The 16,999-nt window shown below is 37.5% G+C and overlaps 1 protein-coding gene across 2 annotated transcripts in view; it reads left to right on the top strand.

Annotated features, from left to right (window-relative positions):
- FSTL5 (follistatin like 5) overlaps positions 1-16,999 on the top strand; it is a 493,618-nt gene that overhangs the window by 389,791 nt on the left and 86,828 nt on the right. For both annotated transcript variants that reach the window (XM_077814497.1, XM_077814496.1), the window contains exon 7: positions 3,405-3,525. In XM_077814497.1, coding sequence (XP_077670623.1) covers positions 3,405-3,525 — 121 coding nt within the window. The remainder of the gene's footprint in view (positions 1-3,404; positions 3,526-16,999) is intronic.

Below are 16,999 nucleotides of genomic sequence, written 5' to 3'. Positions count from 1 at the left end.
AATAATAGCGGAAAACAGTCAAGTGAAAAGTGCACCTCTGACCCTTGCTGGTCTCTTCAAGTGCATCTCCTCTCAGGTATTGAGCCTCAAGCTTCCACCTGTCTCTCAGGATGGAGTCACATGATTCTCTCACTGTCAGACTAGATCCTGGGCTGCAGTGTCCCATTTATCTGTTGTGATTACCTCCACAGGCCTGACATAGGTTAAGTACCTGCAGTTCTCTTCTCTCCAAGAGCAATTACAGTGATAACCAGTGACCTGACAATCTTCTTAAAGCAAAGTATTATTTAATTGGAACCAAAGCAGTTCAGAGAAAAAGATGTGTTAAAACAATAAATAGACTATACATGCCTAGCTTACTGGGTATCTATGTATCTTCCACATGGAGATCCTGGTATGTCTGGTGATGCAGCTGCCTTTTTATATTCTCTGCCATGTGGCTTTTACATCCTTTGTCCTAAACACATGCTCACAGCACATGGGCATGGAAAAGTATTTGGAGTCTCCTGTCCCTAGGCATGTCCCTAAAAGTCCTGCTGACTGATATGCACAGCCCCTAGCTTCTCTCAATGGGTTTATTGTACAGCTGATTTTCCCTTGTCGGGCCATCAAGCAGGCTGGAGAGTGCTGATGCCTATCTTTCTTGGGGTGTCACCCAGATGCATAGCACAAGTTTGAGATATCAATATACCACACATATTTATAACTCATGATACAGAGATGATATATACATATAAAGTAAGCTTACTATATTTAGCAAATCATAACTTTTCAGGTGATACCTTACATGGCATATCTTGTATAAGATTCATTGCAATTTTGTAATCTTGGTATCAATAATATTATAAATAGTCACCCATATTCCATACAGCTTGCACCAGTTTCCTAAATTCCACCTGGAAATCAACAAGCAGCCAATGCAGATTACTGAGTACTAGTGTCATGTACTCATAGCAAGATACATAAAGTGACAAGTGGGACACTGTCTCCTATACACCACTTTCAGTTTTCAAGTAGAAGTAAATTATAGCCCTATACATAATATCAAGCAATAATCTAATTTTCAAATACAAAGGCATAAATGACAGTGTGGGTCGCATCCAAGAGTCATTGCATGTCATGACTAGATGCAGTTTAAAAAAAGTCATCCTGGTCACTGGACTCACAGCATTTGCTACGCAAACAAAACCCCAAGATTGAACTAAAAATGTTAATACTTCTCATAATTACTGTAATAGATGCTTCTGAAAATGGGCAATTTGGACTGTCATTGTACTCTACATACAATGACTAATAGCAATAATAGAACCTAGCTCTTATTACATAATTGTCTGTCTTTGATCAGCTGCTTATACTAGTCGATAATTGTCTCTAGTTGATTGTTGTAATAGAACTTGCTTTTGTTCTGGTATCATCTGCTTTTGATTTATCTCTGGAGTGATATACAGTGTGTTTGTATTTTAACTGTAATTTTATGGCACTCTAATATCCTGTCATCTGAACTGGATTTTTTAAGAGAACAATCATTGTATCAGCATTTACCTGTCATTAATGAGGATGAAGATTCAGTCTCCTCCGTGATTAAACAAAATAGCTGCTTTGATACTTTTTGCCTCCCATAGACAGCTCTAAACTTGCCATTGCAGCATCTTGCAGGAACTCTCAGTAAGCTCTTCTTCTCCACCTCTCTTAAAATGTCACCCTCCCCCTCACACACACCATGCCAAAAATCCATTAAAGAAGATGGGCCAGAGATTCTTTCCAACACTGAAATATACTCAGCACAGGGGGGAGATGGAGATTCATCAGGTTACTGCTTCCTGATTCTCAAGGGTCTTCGCCCAATCCTTATGTAAGTGGGCCATATGCCAACTGAGTATTGAAATAGTGGAATAGAGGTATGCCCTGCCACTCATACTCCAATGCCAAGAAATGGGGACAATTGACATTGGAGTCACCCTAACTGGTTTTATGAGAATTACGCACCATTGCAGCCCAAATATGCCCACTTTGCACCCACTTAAGTGGTGCACAAGTGGAGCTGAGAATCTGGCCCAATAACTCTTCCTAGTTTGAAAATTAATGTTTACAAATTTATTGCTTTTGTTGCAACGTCCTTGACCCTAATGAGGCACACACATTAATTTATCACTGGCTGCCTTGTGTTTAGCAGAGTTCTAGTCAAAGAGGCCTATTTGATACTTGGTTTTCTATATATGTACATTCAAACCATTCAACTCTTTATTGCTTTAGGAAAGATGGCTGTAGTCCCACTGACCTATACTCTCTTCCATCCTTGCAGGTTTCTAGGCTTTGAAAGTCTTTGTTGTATTTCAAAAAGTGGAAGGAATACAATTTTTTCAAAAATTTCTGTAGTCTTTAAATTAATTTTCCATTGTATTTCTTGGTGCTGAATTAAATATCAGACAACAGAAGCTATCTTGGCGAATAATGCAAATACAAAACAACCACATATGCTATTAGGTAACAAGCAGTTAGGCATATGAGGAATATGACTTTTGTGTTAAAGTTACCAATCTTTGAAGGCATGAAAGATAAAGAAAACTTGAATATGTTTCAAAAGCTATATTGCTATAAATCTGCCAAATTGCGATAACTGTTAACCTCGTGTTGTAAATTTGAGGTTATATCTTGTTACTAAAAATAATGTTTTAAACTTGACACTTTTATTCCAAAGATTTCACAACACTTTATAATGAAAAGTATATATTGTCATCACCATTTTGCAGATGGAGAAACTAAGGAATAGAAAAGTAGTGACTTGTATATGGTGAGACCTTGGCAGTGGGGAACCAAACTTAGGTCTTCTGATTTCCAACCTGTGTCCTAATCCTGTGGAACCTGTCCACTAATTAAAGTGGAACTAGAAGATGTAATTTAACAGTGAGAGCAAACTTCATGAAAAATAAGATTATTTTCTGTATAACAGCTCATGTCCAAGGGTAAATATAATCTTATTCCTGTAACATGTTATTTGATTTTTTACTTTAAAACATTACATACATTGGGCAGTGATTGGTGGTTTTTTTCCATGTGAACAGGTAGAGGCAAAACTAACCTCCCCCCCATAACTACCATAATGAAATAAAAAAAATAGATGCAATAAAAAGTATACTAATACTAATTTTGAGGTTTAATGAGTTACAAATAGAAAACTCGTAAAATTAAGATGAACTGCAGGGCAGGAAAGGCACACACAAAAACAAAGCTATAGATAAAATATTAACACCAAAGTCTGCTTTTATGTATGCCACCAATGCCTATCTAATTCGAAATGTAGATGTTTGATAGTTGCATCAGCTCTGTTGCCAAGGTGAAGTACACAATTATTATAGTGCTGCTGAAATAATTACGATCACCTTGTTTTTAATCTTTCCCTGTAGGATTTTGGAGATGATGGGTCCTTGTACATTACTAAGGTTACCACAACTCACATGGGAAATTACAGCTGCTATGCTGATGGCTATGATAATCTCTATCAGACTCATATCGTCCAAGTAAATGGTAAGGAAAGAAGTTCTAATTGCCAGTCGTAGGGCAGTCTCTGGATATTATTTGGTAGATTTTTTTTTTCAGTTATTTAACTTCATATTACATCTGAATACAATAGTAGATACAGCAGGCAATATGTTTTCGTTAATAGCTTTTCTTCTGTATAAAAGATTGCAGGAAAACAAAATATAATCACAGTATTTAGTGATCCTACATAAATAATATTTATTAAAAAGAATAATAAAAAACCAAACATTTTTTTCTGTACACCAATCCCTTAACATTGTTAGTGCACATTATTACCATGCTATTTGTACAATAGGTATTTATGAAAAAGTAACTTTGAATAACAACATAATCATTATACTGCACAATCTGTGAAAAAATATGTTTGCAGCTCTATTTCTCTGCAAAAATATTAAGTATAATACAAATTGAAAAAAAAAACACATTTGTTTTTAAAAAAGCGTAAGTGTTGAGCTTCAGTTAATCTCCATGAGAATCACTGGCTTCTCTGTTTTTTTAAAAATCAAAGCATCTTTTAGGTGCCTAATTGTGGTTTTTGGAGTACAAATTTAGGCTTTGGATTTTGAAAATCTTGTCCACAATATTCAAGGCCTTTGTCAGCATATAAAGCCCCATTCCTGCATTCCTTACTCAGGCAGAACCTCAACTGAAATCAGTACTAGTATCCTTAACATCTGCCCTTCCCTTGGCTTGCAAGACACTGTCCTCTCCTCATTCTCCTCCCACCTCTCAGGTTGTTCTTTCAAGTTATTTTTGAGTGGTCTTCCTCTACCTCATGGAGCTCAGTCCTTGCCTCCTTCTCTTTTTCTGTTTTATCGTTTCTTTGAAAGACTTCATCTGTGCTCATGGCTTCAATTTCCATGTTTATGATGATATTTACCTTTCCACTCTCAGATTTCAATATTCTTCATCCAATCCAATATTTTTGGTCAGGATTAAAGCTTTTAAAGTCTGTTTCTCTGTAATCTGGCCCTAGATGTCTGGCCAGCAGCCCAAAATTCCTTATCTTTCTGCTGAAGCCTACTCCATTCTCCCAGTCTTTGTTACTGTTGGTACCACTACTGTTCTCCTTTTTAGCTAGGCCCAAATTCTTGTCAACTTTGATGCTCCCTGTCTGTTCAGATCCATTGAACGTGTGTCCACTCCCTGACACTTCTTCTCTCAACTCTACAATATGACCTTTCTTCTCTGACCAGACATCTGTGATTCTCATCCATGCTCTCAATATTTCCTCCCTTGATAACTAAAATATTCTCACTGGCCTCCCTGATATCCACATTTGTCCATCCTATCCATAAAAAAATGCACCATTCCCTTGTCCTTCAGTCTGACTACATCCACCACCTCCACCTTTGCATTCCCCTGGTAACTCCACTTTCTCCATCACATCAAATTCAAGATTCTTGTTATTGCCCTAACTTAGTCTCTTCATGATCTTTCACTCTCACATTGTCTTCCCATTCCCTGTGTTCCTTCAGTGCTGTCAACCTTGAATGCCTATTTGTCCATATCTTCCACAAGTGTCTCCGTGTTTTCTTCCATGCAGCCTGTTGCAGGTTGAATGCCCTTCCTGCAGTAATGCATAAAACCACTAACCTTCCTCCTTGAAATCTCTCCTCAAGCTTTGAAGCCAACAAGAAGCCAGCCAATTAACTCTGGCTAAACTGAGGCGGAAATAGAGACAGCTGATATTTATTTAAAGACAAACATTAAACCTGAAATTTGAATACATAGCAAGGCTATGTAACTACATGGACATATTAGTATTACCCTTATCATCATAGTGCTTAGCAGAATAGGGACCCTATCCTAATGAGGGGGTTTGGGTGTTGTTATAGCACAATTAATAGTGTTGTGCAGTTCTTAATGTATGTCATTTGGACCCAATTTAGCACTCCTTACTCAGGCAAAACTCCTGTTGAAGTATGTGCAAGCTTTGCCTGAGTAAGCAATGCTAGATGGTTCCTAAAATTTATACATCAATGGCCTGATTATCAAAGTACTGAGCACCTGCTTTGTTGCTGCTGCTGCTATTGTTGTTTATTATTTATATTGCTGTAGTGCCTCGAAGCCCTAGTCCCATTGTGCCAGGCACTGTACATGCATAGAACAAAGAGACGGTCCCTGCCCTGAAAAGCTAAGACAAGAGACAACAGATGAATGCAACAGATAGGCAGAGAGTGCCCAAGGAAACAATGAGATGTAACTTCTTCAACTCCCTTGATTTTAGTATGATTTGTTGGTGCTCAACACTTCTGATAATGAGGCCATAAAAATGCAGGACACTAGAGGTGGAAACCATTTCATGCTTTTCTTGGCTATCTTCAGAAAAGCACTTTTCTTTCAGAATGGGTGCTTATACAATAAAACATCCACAACTGAAATACTGATTTTTTTACACATTCTTGCAGTTGCAGGATATGTCCATCAGCATATTACTGTTACTGTGTGTTAGTCATTCAGAGCATATTGTAAATGTACATGGTGCTGAAGGCAATAGCTGCCTATGCTACTACATGTCACTATCAGATTATTTAAAACTACCCAAGCAAATTGACTAGTCTGTTTTTTCTCTGCCCTGACAGCTGCTGCTCTAAGAGTCAGCACTGGAGTGACCCCTTCTCTCACAAGTTTGGATACTGTTTTTCTTTAGCCTGTCAGATCTAGAATCAGGTTAAAGTAATTCCTGATGGGCATTTAATGCCGAGGTTGGTGTGTTATCGTATTATATATGTGAACTGTACCACTATGTATTTAATGTAATAGCAAGAATATTGTATATTTGAAGACACGGTTACACAATTATTTTGTTTCTGTTGTAGCATTATCTAATGAAACTGCATACTGATTAACCATTATAATTTGTATGTTGTAGTTAAATGGGATGAAAAACATTAAGTTTAATGTTCTGGTCAAATGAACAGCACTTCCATAGATTACGTCTGTACATCTAAACTGTAATGTTCCTAGAGAGAGACAAGATAATCAGTAATAGGCTAGGATAATAACCAATTAATATAATGACACTAGTCTAACAGAAGAGTCAAAAGAAGGTTAATGAGATAGGGAGGCTTAGTTGATCTTAACATCTAGCGTGAGGGTACTATATATCTATATATCTATATCTATATTGCATTCACCAGTTTGCCCAATCCTTAAACATTGCAAAAAATATTTTATACTTTGGCTTATTTTGTGTATATCAGGATTAAACTCTAATTTTCTGAATTGGCATATTAAGTGTTAAAAAAAAATCAGTGAAGCCCTTATTCAAATAATACAGATAATCACTGCATAAAAATTTGCATATTATGGACAGAATACATTCTTTACTTTTTATGTAAATAATGTTTTATGTGAACATTAAGTATTTTAAGCCTTTTCTCAGACATATAGTAAATAGACAACTCATCACAAAACAATGCTGGTGCAGGAATAATTATTTTACTGATTAATAATTCTTTGCACGTATCTAACACTTTACATTGTCAAAGTGTTATAGAATCATTAGATAATCCTAATAAGAGAATCTTTAAATTCTTGCTGTTGAGCATAGGATTGATCCCTTTCATCCAAATGTTTCCATGGGTCCACACTCAATTTTCTCTGGTGAAATCAAGCTAAATTATATTGTCAGCATACAGTAGGTAAATCTATCACTACATGTTATGGGCCCAGTATTGTAGCTGTTGGCTGTGTTTTTGACAGTGCATGACTGGGGCCCTGTATTAAATGAACATATATCACATTTGGAATCCTTAAAACTCCACATGTAAAATGTAATGGTTGAGGAATTCTTCCTCATGACATGGATTATTTCTAACCTGAGGGACTAAGATACAAGACTAACTAAACCTATTCAACAAAAATGGCTAAAGATTTGGCTCCACACTAAATGAATTATTCAGCATGGGAATGTTTTTGGCTGGTCATTGATGGAGAGCTCATGTAGCTGAGTCTTCCTGACTCAATAGATTATTCCCCACAATTTTGGATATGTCAAAAACTGAAATGGGCTATTCTTAATTCCTTTATGAAATATCTATTTTAAAAAACTTAATTTTTGTCAACAAAATTTCTTCTAAAATTTCTGAGATTTGATGATGATGAAATTGATGGATTAATGTGGCCATAAAATTTTGAGCAGATTATTTAGATATTGGAGTATGTTTGCATGTTTTTAAGATCTGAAATGTTTCTATGTTGAAAACATTAATGGTATGGGAGGGTTTTTTGTTTGTTTGTTTTTTGTTTTGGTGGCAAGAGATAATATGAAAATCATGAAGCCTGTTCTAGGACAATGATGGGGTGAATTGATTGCTTTTATAATATTTCAGACAAAGAGGCATTGGCTAGTTCACTAACCCATAACATATTTATAAAATCAGCCCCATAATTTTTGATTGAAAGCTTGCTTTAGTTACAAAAGAACGTAGTGCAAATAGAACACCACAAATGCAGTGGTGAGTTACCAGTATTATAAAGACATTTGTATTCATTCCATCAAACCTATTTCTAACCCTTTTTACAGCAGTTGTATGACTACACTGTGGAAGAACAATGGCAGAATTCTTTAAAACAAAAGCAAATAATGGCAGCAGCAAAAACTTTTTTCAAAAAATCTAACTTTTTGATTGGTTTACTTGTGAGTGACCTTATGATTCACCTCCAATTCATTCTTGTTTTCTCCTGGAATAAAACAATTGCGGTGGGTCAGCTATTCATCCCAAATATCCCCAACCCACTGCTCTCAAAGTACCTACATCATGCAATTTTCCTACTTGAATCACAAGAGTTCAGTTAGTTCTCAAGATAACAGATCACACTTTGACGCTAGGGGAAAAAATAGATTGTATCATAGAAGAGTTATTTTACTTCCTTGCTCTGGGATGTTATTCTTTATTCTAACTGAATGTATTTATTAAGGACCAATGCGGAATATAAATCAATCTTTTTGTTGTTGTTCTTTGGGATTATGTTAGCGTGATATGATTAGAACAATTTACAGTAACCTGAGGTTTCAAACGATGACTCTACTTCAGCTGACACATGCAAGCTCTCAAAAGTGCCCTGGGAAAAGCATAATGTAAATATCTTAGAAGTAATTGCATTTGGGTTTTCTTTTTCTCATTACCTGAACATTTACCATGTCATCTGAGTATATGATGTTGTTCTTATGGATCTATTCTCTCCATACCCATGGATGTTAATCTTACTGATTCTACTGGGAGTTATGTGCACAATATCTAGATGACACCAGATCCTTATTTACAGCTCAGTTGTTCTTTCATGTAAATGAAATGACCATAGATATACTTGCATGGCTTTTCCAAAGGATAAATTCCAGGACTTGATATCTTTTGTGATAAAGAAAAGTCCAGGATTTCATCTGTTAATTCAGGCATATATTTTTTAAAAGCTGGAATAGAAATAGTTTGATTTCCATTGTGTATTTTACAGAAGAGCTAAATAAGTAATAACATAACATGAGATCTTTATCTCTGCTCATTACTATTGATTTTTTTTCCCAAAAGCCCCACTGACTTCTATGGAGCTTTCGTGCAAAATGATTGCATGTGTTCTCCTCATGCCACATTTGGGTTCTGGACTAAACCCTCTTCAGTGAGGTTATATTTTACTACTTCAAAGGAACAATCACTGAGCTAGATTCTTAGTGGGTGTAAATCAGTACAACTATGCAGATTTACACCAGCTGAGGAACTGGCCCATTGTACTCAAGTACCTTTTAACCTGAACAGCTTTTTGCATCCAAGTCAGATATTTCTCCTTAATTCTAAAAGAAAAGATGATTCTTTAGAGCATTAGTAGTTTCCAGTTCATTATGGAATTATTATTATTTTTCACTAAATAGATTTCATTTCATTTCTAGCATTTATATGTCTCTGGGGAATAGGGATCGACAACTCTTGCCTGAGGCATCATTCCTAGAAAAATTATGTAACTGTAGAATTTATTAGCTGGAGATAGATTTCTTCCTGCATCACATTCAAATCAAGTAATTCCATGTACTTTAATGGTCTTAGTTGCAAAGAGTGTAGTCAGAACCTTCTTTGATTCATTTAATTTGGCAGGGCTCTGATGGGGGACCTAGGAACCCTATCCTTGCCATTTAGTCATAAGATCCTCTGTCCATTATAAAACTTTTGGTTTAAGTATTCAAGCATTTGCATTTAAAATACACCATTAATGAGTGCTTTAGCATGCATGCATAAAATTTTCTTTCCATGAGCACATGGAGCACAATCACAGCTGTTATTAGTTATTAAATTTGAGAAAATACACTTAGGGTGAAGCTCATTTCCTAGGGTGTATCACAACGAGGCTATGGAAAAAAATAGTATGAGTTTGTGTAATTAAAGAATGTATTATAATGCATACAAACTGGCAACATAATATAGTTTGTATGAATAGCCTTCATTCTGGCATTTCTTAACCTTTGAGAGCTTGACTTTGCAACTTTAATAACTTTCCTTTGATCATAGAATCATAGAATATCAGGGTTGGAAGGGACCTCAGGAGGTCATCTAGTCCAACCCCCTGCTCAAAGCAGGACCAATCCCCAACTAAATCATCCCAGCCAGGACTTTGTCGAGACTGACCTTAGAAAGCTCTCAAGAAGGAGTTTCCTTAGAAACCTCCCTAGGCAACCCATTCCAGTGCTTCACCACCCTCCTAGTGAAAAAGTTTTTCCTAATATCCAACCTAAACCTCCCCCACTGCAACTTGAGACCATTTCTCCTTGTTCTGTCATCTTCTACCACTGAGTACGGTCTAGATCCATCCTCTTTGGAACCCCCTTTCAGGTAGTTGAAAACAGCTATCAAATCCCCCCTCATTCTTCTCTTCTGCAGACTAAATAATCCCAGTTCCCTCAGCTTCTCCTCATAAGTCATGTGCCTCCAACCCCCTAGTCATTTGTGTTGCCCTCTGCTGGACGCTTTCCAATTTTGCCACCTCCTTCTTGTAGTGTGGGGCCCAAAACTGGACACAGTACTCCAAATGAGGCCTCACCAATGTTGAATAGAGGAGAATAATCACCTCCCTTGATCTGCTGGCAGTGCTCCTATTTGTACAGCTCAAAATGCCATTAGCCTTCATGGCAACAAGGGCACACTGTTGACTCATTTCCAGCTTCTCGTCCACTGTAACCCCTAGGTCCTTTTCTGCAGAACTGCTGCCTAGCCATTCGGTCCCTAGTCTGTAGCAGTGCATGGGATTCTTCATCCTAAGTGCAGGACTTTGCACGTGTCCTTGTTGAACCTCATCAGATTTATTTTGGCCCAATCCTCTAATTTGTCTAGGGTCCTCTGTATCCTATCCCTACCCTCCACCGTATCTACCTCTCCTCCCAGTTTAGTGTCATCTGCAAACTTGCTGAGGGTGCAATCCATGCCATCCTCCAGATCATTAATGAAGATATTGAACAAAACCGGCCCCAGGACCGACCCTTGGGGCACTCCACTTGATACCTGCTGCCAACTAGACATGGAGAAAATTGATCACTACCCATTGAGCCCAATGATCTAGCCAGCTTTCTATCCACCTTATAGTCCATTCATCCAGCCCATACTTCTTTAACTTGCTGGCAAGAATACTGTGGGAGACCGTATCAAAAGCTTTGCTAAAGTCAAGGAATAACACGTCCCTTGTTTTCCCCTCATCCACAGAGCCCTTTATCTCATCATAGAAGGCAATTAGGTTTGTCAGACATGAGTTGCCCTTGGTGAATCCATGCTGACTGTTCCTGATCACTTTCCTCTCCTCGAAGTGCTTCAGAATTGATTTCTTGAGGACCTGCTCCATGATTTTCCAGGGACTGATGTCATGTTTTTTTTGTTCAAGGTTTTGGTTTTTTTATAACTTCCTTTGGTTTATTAAGAAGAAAACAGGCAAAACATAGTATACTATAACTGCAACTATAAAAGAAAAGGAGTACTTGTGGTACCTTAGAGACTAACCAATTTATTTGAGCATAAGTTTTCGTGAGCTACAGCTCACTTCATCGGATGCATTCAACTATAATGCTTCCCTTCCATACATCATCAGCAGAGCATGAACTCTGGAGTCTCTGCGTTGCAACACAGATCACATGGGCTAAATGACTAAAGAGCAGTTATGACATAATCGCAGATATGCCCTGTGGACCACTCACTAGAAGAAGAAGCGTAATTAATTGAAATAGTGTGTTATGTATACACTAGTAATCCCATTTTACTGACAACATAGCCAAGCACATATATTTGGCATATTCTACCTGAGAAGCAGAATGGATAAGATTAAGATCTCCCACCTTGTGTAATTTTTCTGTGGGGTGTGAAGCTAGTTCAACAATAAGTTTTGAGAAAACCACTGAATTATTCATCATTTACCAGAAGTGGTAAGTTTAGAATATATGATCTCCTGGTTCCCAGCCCTGTGCACCTTCCCTAAGCCAGAGGGTATTTTAAGGAGATGGCAGAGGAAGAGATTTAACTCTGTACAATGCTGGGAATATACTCAGATGAAATTGTCAGTGATTTTAGCAACAGGCTTTAAGCAAGCTCTAATGAGCTTAGTGCACACTGCAAATGGCATTTTTTTGATATCTTAAAAATCAGTTGATTCTGAATGGAGTTTCATGGGGAAAGTAAAAGCCTCTCCCTGTTGCTAGGCCTACTCCCTTTCAGATTTAAAGATTTACAGGGAAACAATGTTGTCTAGTGCTTAGAACATTCGACTGGAACTCAGGGTTCTATTCCTGGCTCTATCAGTGGCCTATGGGTGATCTTGGGCAATTCTCTTCACCTCCCTGTGCCTTACTTTCTTCTTCCAGTTTGTGCTTTAGACATATGACTGTATATGTGTGTATTTTATTATGGAGTATTTCACAATAATTGACCTGAGGCAATCCAACTAATTGTTCTTAAATCCCAGAGCCAAACCACCTGTTTAAATGAGCTCCAGAGGTACAGGCCACACTAATCTGCTGTACTAACACTCCCCTTAGCAAAAAAATAACGATAATCACGAACACTGATCAAGGTCTTGTGAAGGTGCTACAGTACACAGTTATCAATGAAAGTCTGCTATGTAACATGTCACTATTGGCAGAAAAAAGATGTGATATCACAGTGGGCATATTCCTATTAGTAATCAATGATTAACCAAGATTTCTTAAATCCGCTAATTAGATTTTTTTAAGCAAAAGTAATTGGTGATCTTATCTTTAATTATACATTAAATAGCAGGAACTTTGAGCTTCTTTGTAAAAGAGAAACAAGTTGTAATGAAGGTTAAAGAAACATACCTCCCTTTCCCCAAAGTTTTATTTCCTACAATTAAATAGAATTTGGAGCAGTTAACTGGTGTCACAAAACACAGTTGGAGAGATATGAAGTAAGATAACTAAATGAAAAAATGAATCCCATTCCAACATAATCAGTTAAATATTTTCAAGTGTTATCCAACTGTTTAAAAGAAATGCCCCAGTATGTTGCCCCATTTAGATCTTGTTAATAAAGAAATGCTTCAGATTTCTGTCTACTAAGAAGTACACCAATGTATTGTATCTCAGGAAGGATGTGTAAAATTAGAGGTAGCAAAGAGGTTCTAATATGTAGAATTACAGATTAAAGGCTTCCAAACACCATATATGGCAGACTAAAACATCCTTTTCTCAATAAAAAGGATTTTGCTTTTATCCCTGAAAGAAAAATATTTATCTGTTACTTCCTGCAAGTGTCTTCGAACAGCTATAGGCACTCTTCCATTTCCTAAAAATAAACAGTTCTATTAGCTAAATAGTCTGACAAACTCCTATATTTACTAGTATATCAACCTGACCAGTTCTATTAAAATTTCTGTTTTTCTGGTTGCCGCCTCCTCCTTCCTCTGCCCCCCTACCATGGGCATGAGTTCTAGTTCCCTCTACCTGATGGAATATGAAAAGGAGTACTTGTGGCACCTTAGAGACTAACCCATTTATTTGAGCATAAGCTTTCGTCGGATGAAGCGAGCTGTAGCTCACGAAAGCTTATGCTCAAATAAATGGGTTAGTCTCTAAGGTGCCACAAGTACTCCTTTTCTTTTTGCGAATACAGACTAACATGGCTGTTACTTTGAAACCTGATGGAATATGTAAGAGCTGCTCAAATATGTAAGATGTTTAAATACTAATCTACAACTGATGCAGTCAACAAATATTTTTATTCACAATAGTGCCAACCCTGAAGGTTCAAAAATTAAGAGTCAAAAATGATTTTTTTTAAAAAAAAACAACAACATGCTTTTTAGTTGATTTTTGAACTTCCCCCACCCACCCCTGTGTGTCTCCTGCAGCATGGCCCTGGCTGGCCTGGGTCATCTGACTTGGGCTTGCAGGAGGGTGGGACTCAGAGTCAGGGCTGCAGTCCAAGCCCAACCACCTACACTGCAGTTTTTAGCCCCAGAGCCCAAGACCCACAAGCCCAAATCAATTGACCCAGGCTCTGAGACTCAGTGCCAATTTTTTATTGTAGTATAAATGTACCTTCAAGCTGTACCTGGCTGGAGCTCAGCCCTCTTACTTCCAGGGCCCTAAACCCTTCTCCCAGTCAGGGTCTCTAGTAGGAACATCCTGCTCACTACAGTTCCTCTGTCATAACTCCCTTAATCTTAGCTTGTCTACACTACGCAGCTTTTAGCAACAAGGCTGTGTCACTAAAAGTCAGTGTGTATAAACGCTCTCTGTTGGTATTTTGTCAGCACTTTTGCCGACAAAATACTTCCAACCCTATGAGTGGTGTTAGCTTTGTCAGCAGGAGAGCGCTTCTGCTGCCAAAGCTGCATTCACAGTGCCACTTGCGTCAGCAAAACTTTTGTCTTTCGCGGGGAGGCTTTTTTTAAGTACCCGTGAAAGACAAAAGTTTTGTCAACAACGTTACAGTGTAGACAAGCCCTTAGGATCTTCCCTAGACTAGTCACTCACAGTCTTTACCATTTCCCAAGCTTTTTGGCTCCTCCTGCTCTTTATAGGGAAAGTACGCTGATCTCTCCCAAGTATGGCTCATTCTGTAATCAGCCTTGGCTAGCTCCTGCCCTTAAGAGGATCTACTACAAGCACAATAAAACTGGGTGGGAACCAAAAGTGGGAACCAAAAATCATTTTTAATTAGAGGATTTCACTGTTAGCATAAAATACTGTTTTTTTCCCTGTGACTTTAAAAGTTATATTTACAGTTGTCATACAGTAGCTATAGATTATACTGTAGGTCTTCAGCTACTATTTAACAAAGTGATCAGATGAAAATAAGCTTCTGATTGAAATGTAGCCATGAAATATGATTTTTTTGCTGCTAGTGGAATTTTGGCTGTATCAGTTAAATGTGTAAAATACAGATATCCAGTATTTCAGGAAAAGCATTCCCAAAAAACTTCTAAGGGCAATATAAAAAATGACATACACCATATATGTTAATGCTTTCAATACTATATAGTGTAATGAAGTATTGGTATACTGTATGTATGGTTGCTGTTCTGAACCTTTCACCGGATCATTCAAGAGTTATTCCTTGGCAGTGAAGATGAAGTTAAGCACGTTATGGCATGGAAGTAAAGCATCTCTTCAACAGTTTTCAGTAATTATTTTGTTGTTTATTCTTCCTTTATGTTTAATTAATATCTCTACCATAACATTTGGGCACCATAACAGCATTTAAATGTACATAAAATAGTACCACGTAGGAACAACAAGTTTAAATTAATAAATTATGGGGAATATAATGAGTTTTAATCAAAGTAAAAAAAGTGCAAGCATTTTGCCTCTAAACCTCATTAAATGTGAACTCTGATGGGCCTTCAATATGCGCAAATTCTATAGGTGCTTTGAACCATTGCTGTTGTATAGGCATCCAAAAGCAGTGACACATTAAGAATAACTCATACACTGTGGATTGTGTGGGTAAAAGGAAGAACACAAGGCGTGCACACACAGACCTTCTCCTTACTGATATACACTACTTCCATTTTATCTAGATTGAGCTTCTGACAGTATTCTGTTATCCATATCACCACCTCCAGTAACCTCTGGGAGGGCAGAGACACCACAGCATCCAGATTCAACAAAAGGAGATGTGAAGTTAAATATCGTTCCTTTATTAGCAATACTGCAGCCTAAAATGCAGGGGCTCCCAATTTCTCTTTTTATAGACTGGCTGATGGATGCCCCATGGAGGTGTGCTATCCAAGCATATTTCAGTGCTCTCTTCTCCCTTTATTCTCCTACCCTTTATGCCTCTGTACTCTTTCCATTTAATCTTTTTCTCTTTTCATTATTAATTATTATGGTTATTAAATTGCATACAATGTCTTAAATATGCATGAGATTTTTCAGAACATGAAAAAAAGGCATGCCCCAAATATCTTATGATCTACGGCCCCAATCCTGAAATTGAATCTGTGAAAGGTAATCTTTGTGTCCAAGCAGAGCCACGCTGATGTCCGTGAGTCTCTATGCATGCATAAGGATCCTTCCACATAGCATCTTTGGGGTCTAAACTTAAACTTAGAAATAATGTAACAAATGATAACAGGCAAAAAGGGGTGGAGGGTTCATGGAAGGCAGGCTCAGAGCAATATAATAAATTTAAGCAGTTGCTTCAGTTTTTATATGTTTGTGTCTTGCATGTTCAGTTTTTTTATAGTTATGTCTTGTAAATGTTACTTATAGTTCATCAGTAAAGCTGATTGGAATTGTTTCTTTTTTTTTCTTTTGTGGGAAAATGCTGATTGGTTGAAACTGAAACTTTTTGTGGAAGCAGTTGTTTTGATGATGCTTTTGTTGGGAAAGCATCTTGGGTCCAGGAGGGTATCTCTGGGGAAGGAGGAGGGGGAAGAAGAGAAAGCAAAGATCTTCTGCTAATAGCCAGGTGGTTAGCGCACCACCTGTGATGTAGAAGACCTGCATTCAAGTCCTTGCTCTGAATCAGGTAGAGTAGGGACTTGAAACTGGATCTGTCTCTCTCCTCTTGTTTTTTCAGTAAACGTTTCCAAAGATCTCTGTTTTCTTCCAATATGCAATGCAAACAAAAATTGAAACCTTAAAATTTTTCACAATGCTAAATTCTTTTTATCCAGCCAGCCTTATTTACCAATTAAAATAATTAGGACTATAGGAATTTTTGTATTGGATCAGACCCAGGTCCATCTCACCCAGTATCCTGTGTCTGACAGTGGCCAGCACCTCATGCTTTAGAGGAAGGGAGAGGAAACCCTGCAATAGGCAATCTACCCCTCTTAAAGATCTCTTTCTAATTCTTAAGAGTTGAGTGTTGATTTATCATTCACTTTTTTTGTTAGCATCAACTATTATAAGTATGGATATTTTTGTTCATATAAAATGGATTAATGCTCATTGCTTGGAAAAATGCTCTGTGAGGTGATGGGGGTAAAGGCTGAGATATGAAGATGCATGACAGCACAG

This window comes from Eretmochelys imbricata, chromosome 4 (genome assembly GCF_965152235.1).
Source record: "Eretmochelys imbricata isolate rEreImb1 chromosome 4, rEreImb1.hap1, whole genome shotgun sequence".
NCBI classification, from domain to species: Eukaryota; Metazoa; Chordata; order Testudines; family Cheloniidae; genus Eretmochelys; species Eretmochelys imbricata.
Note: the sequence above shows the minus strand (reverse complement) of the source record. Positions and strands in the feature narration are given on the sequence as shown.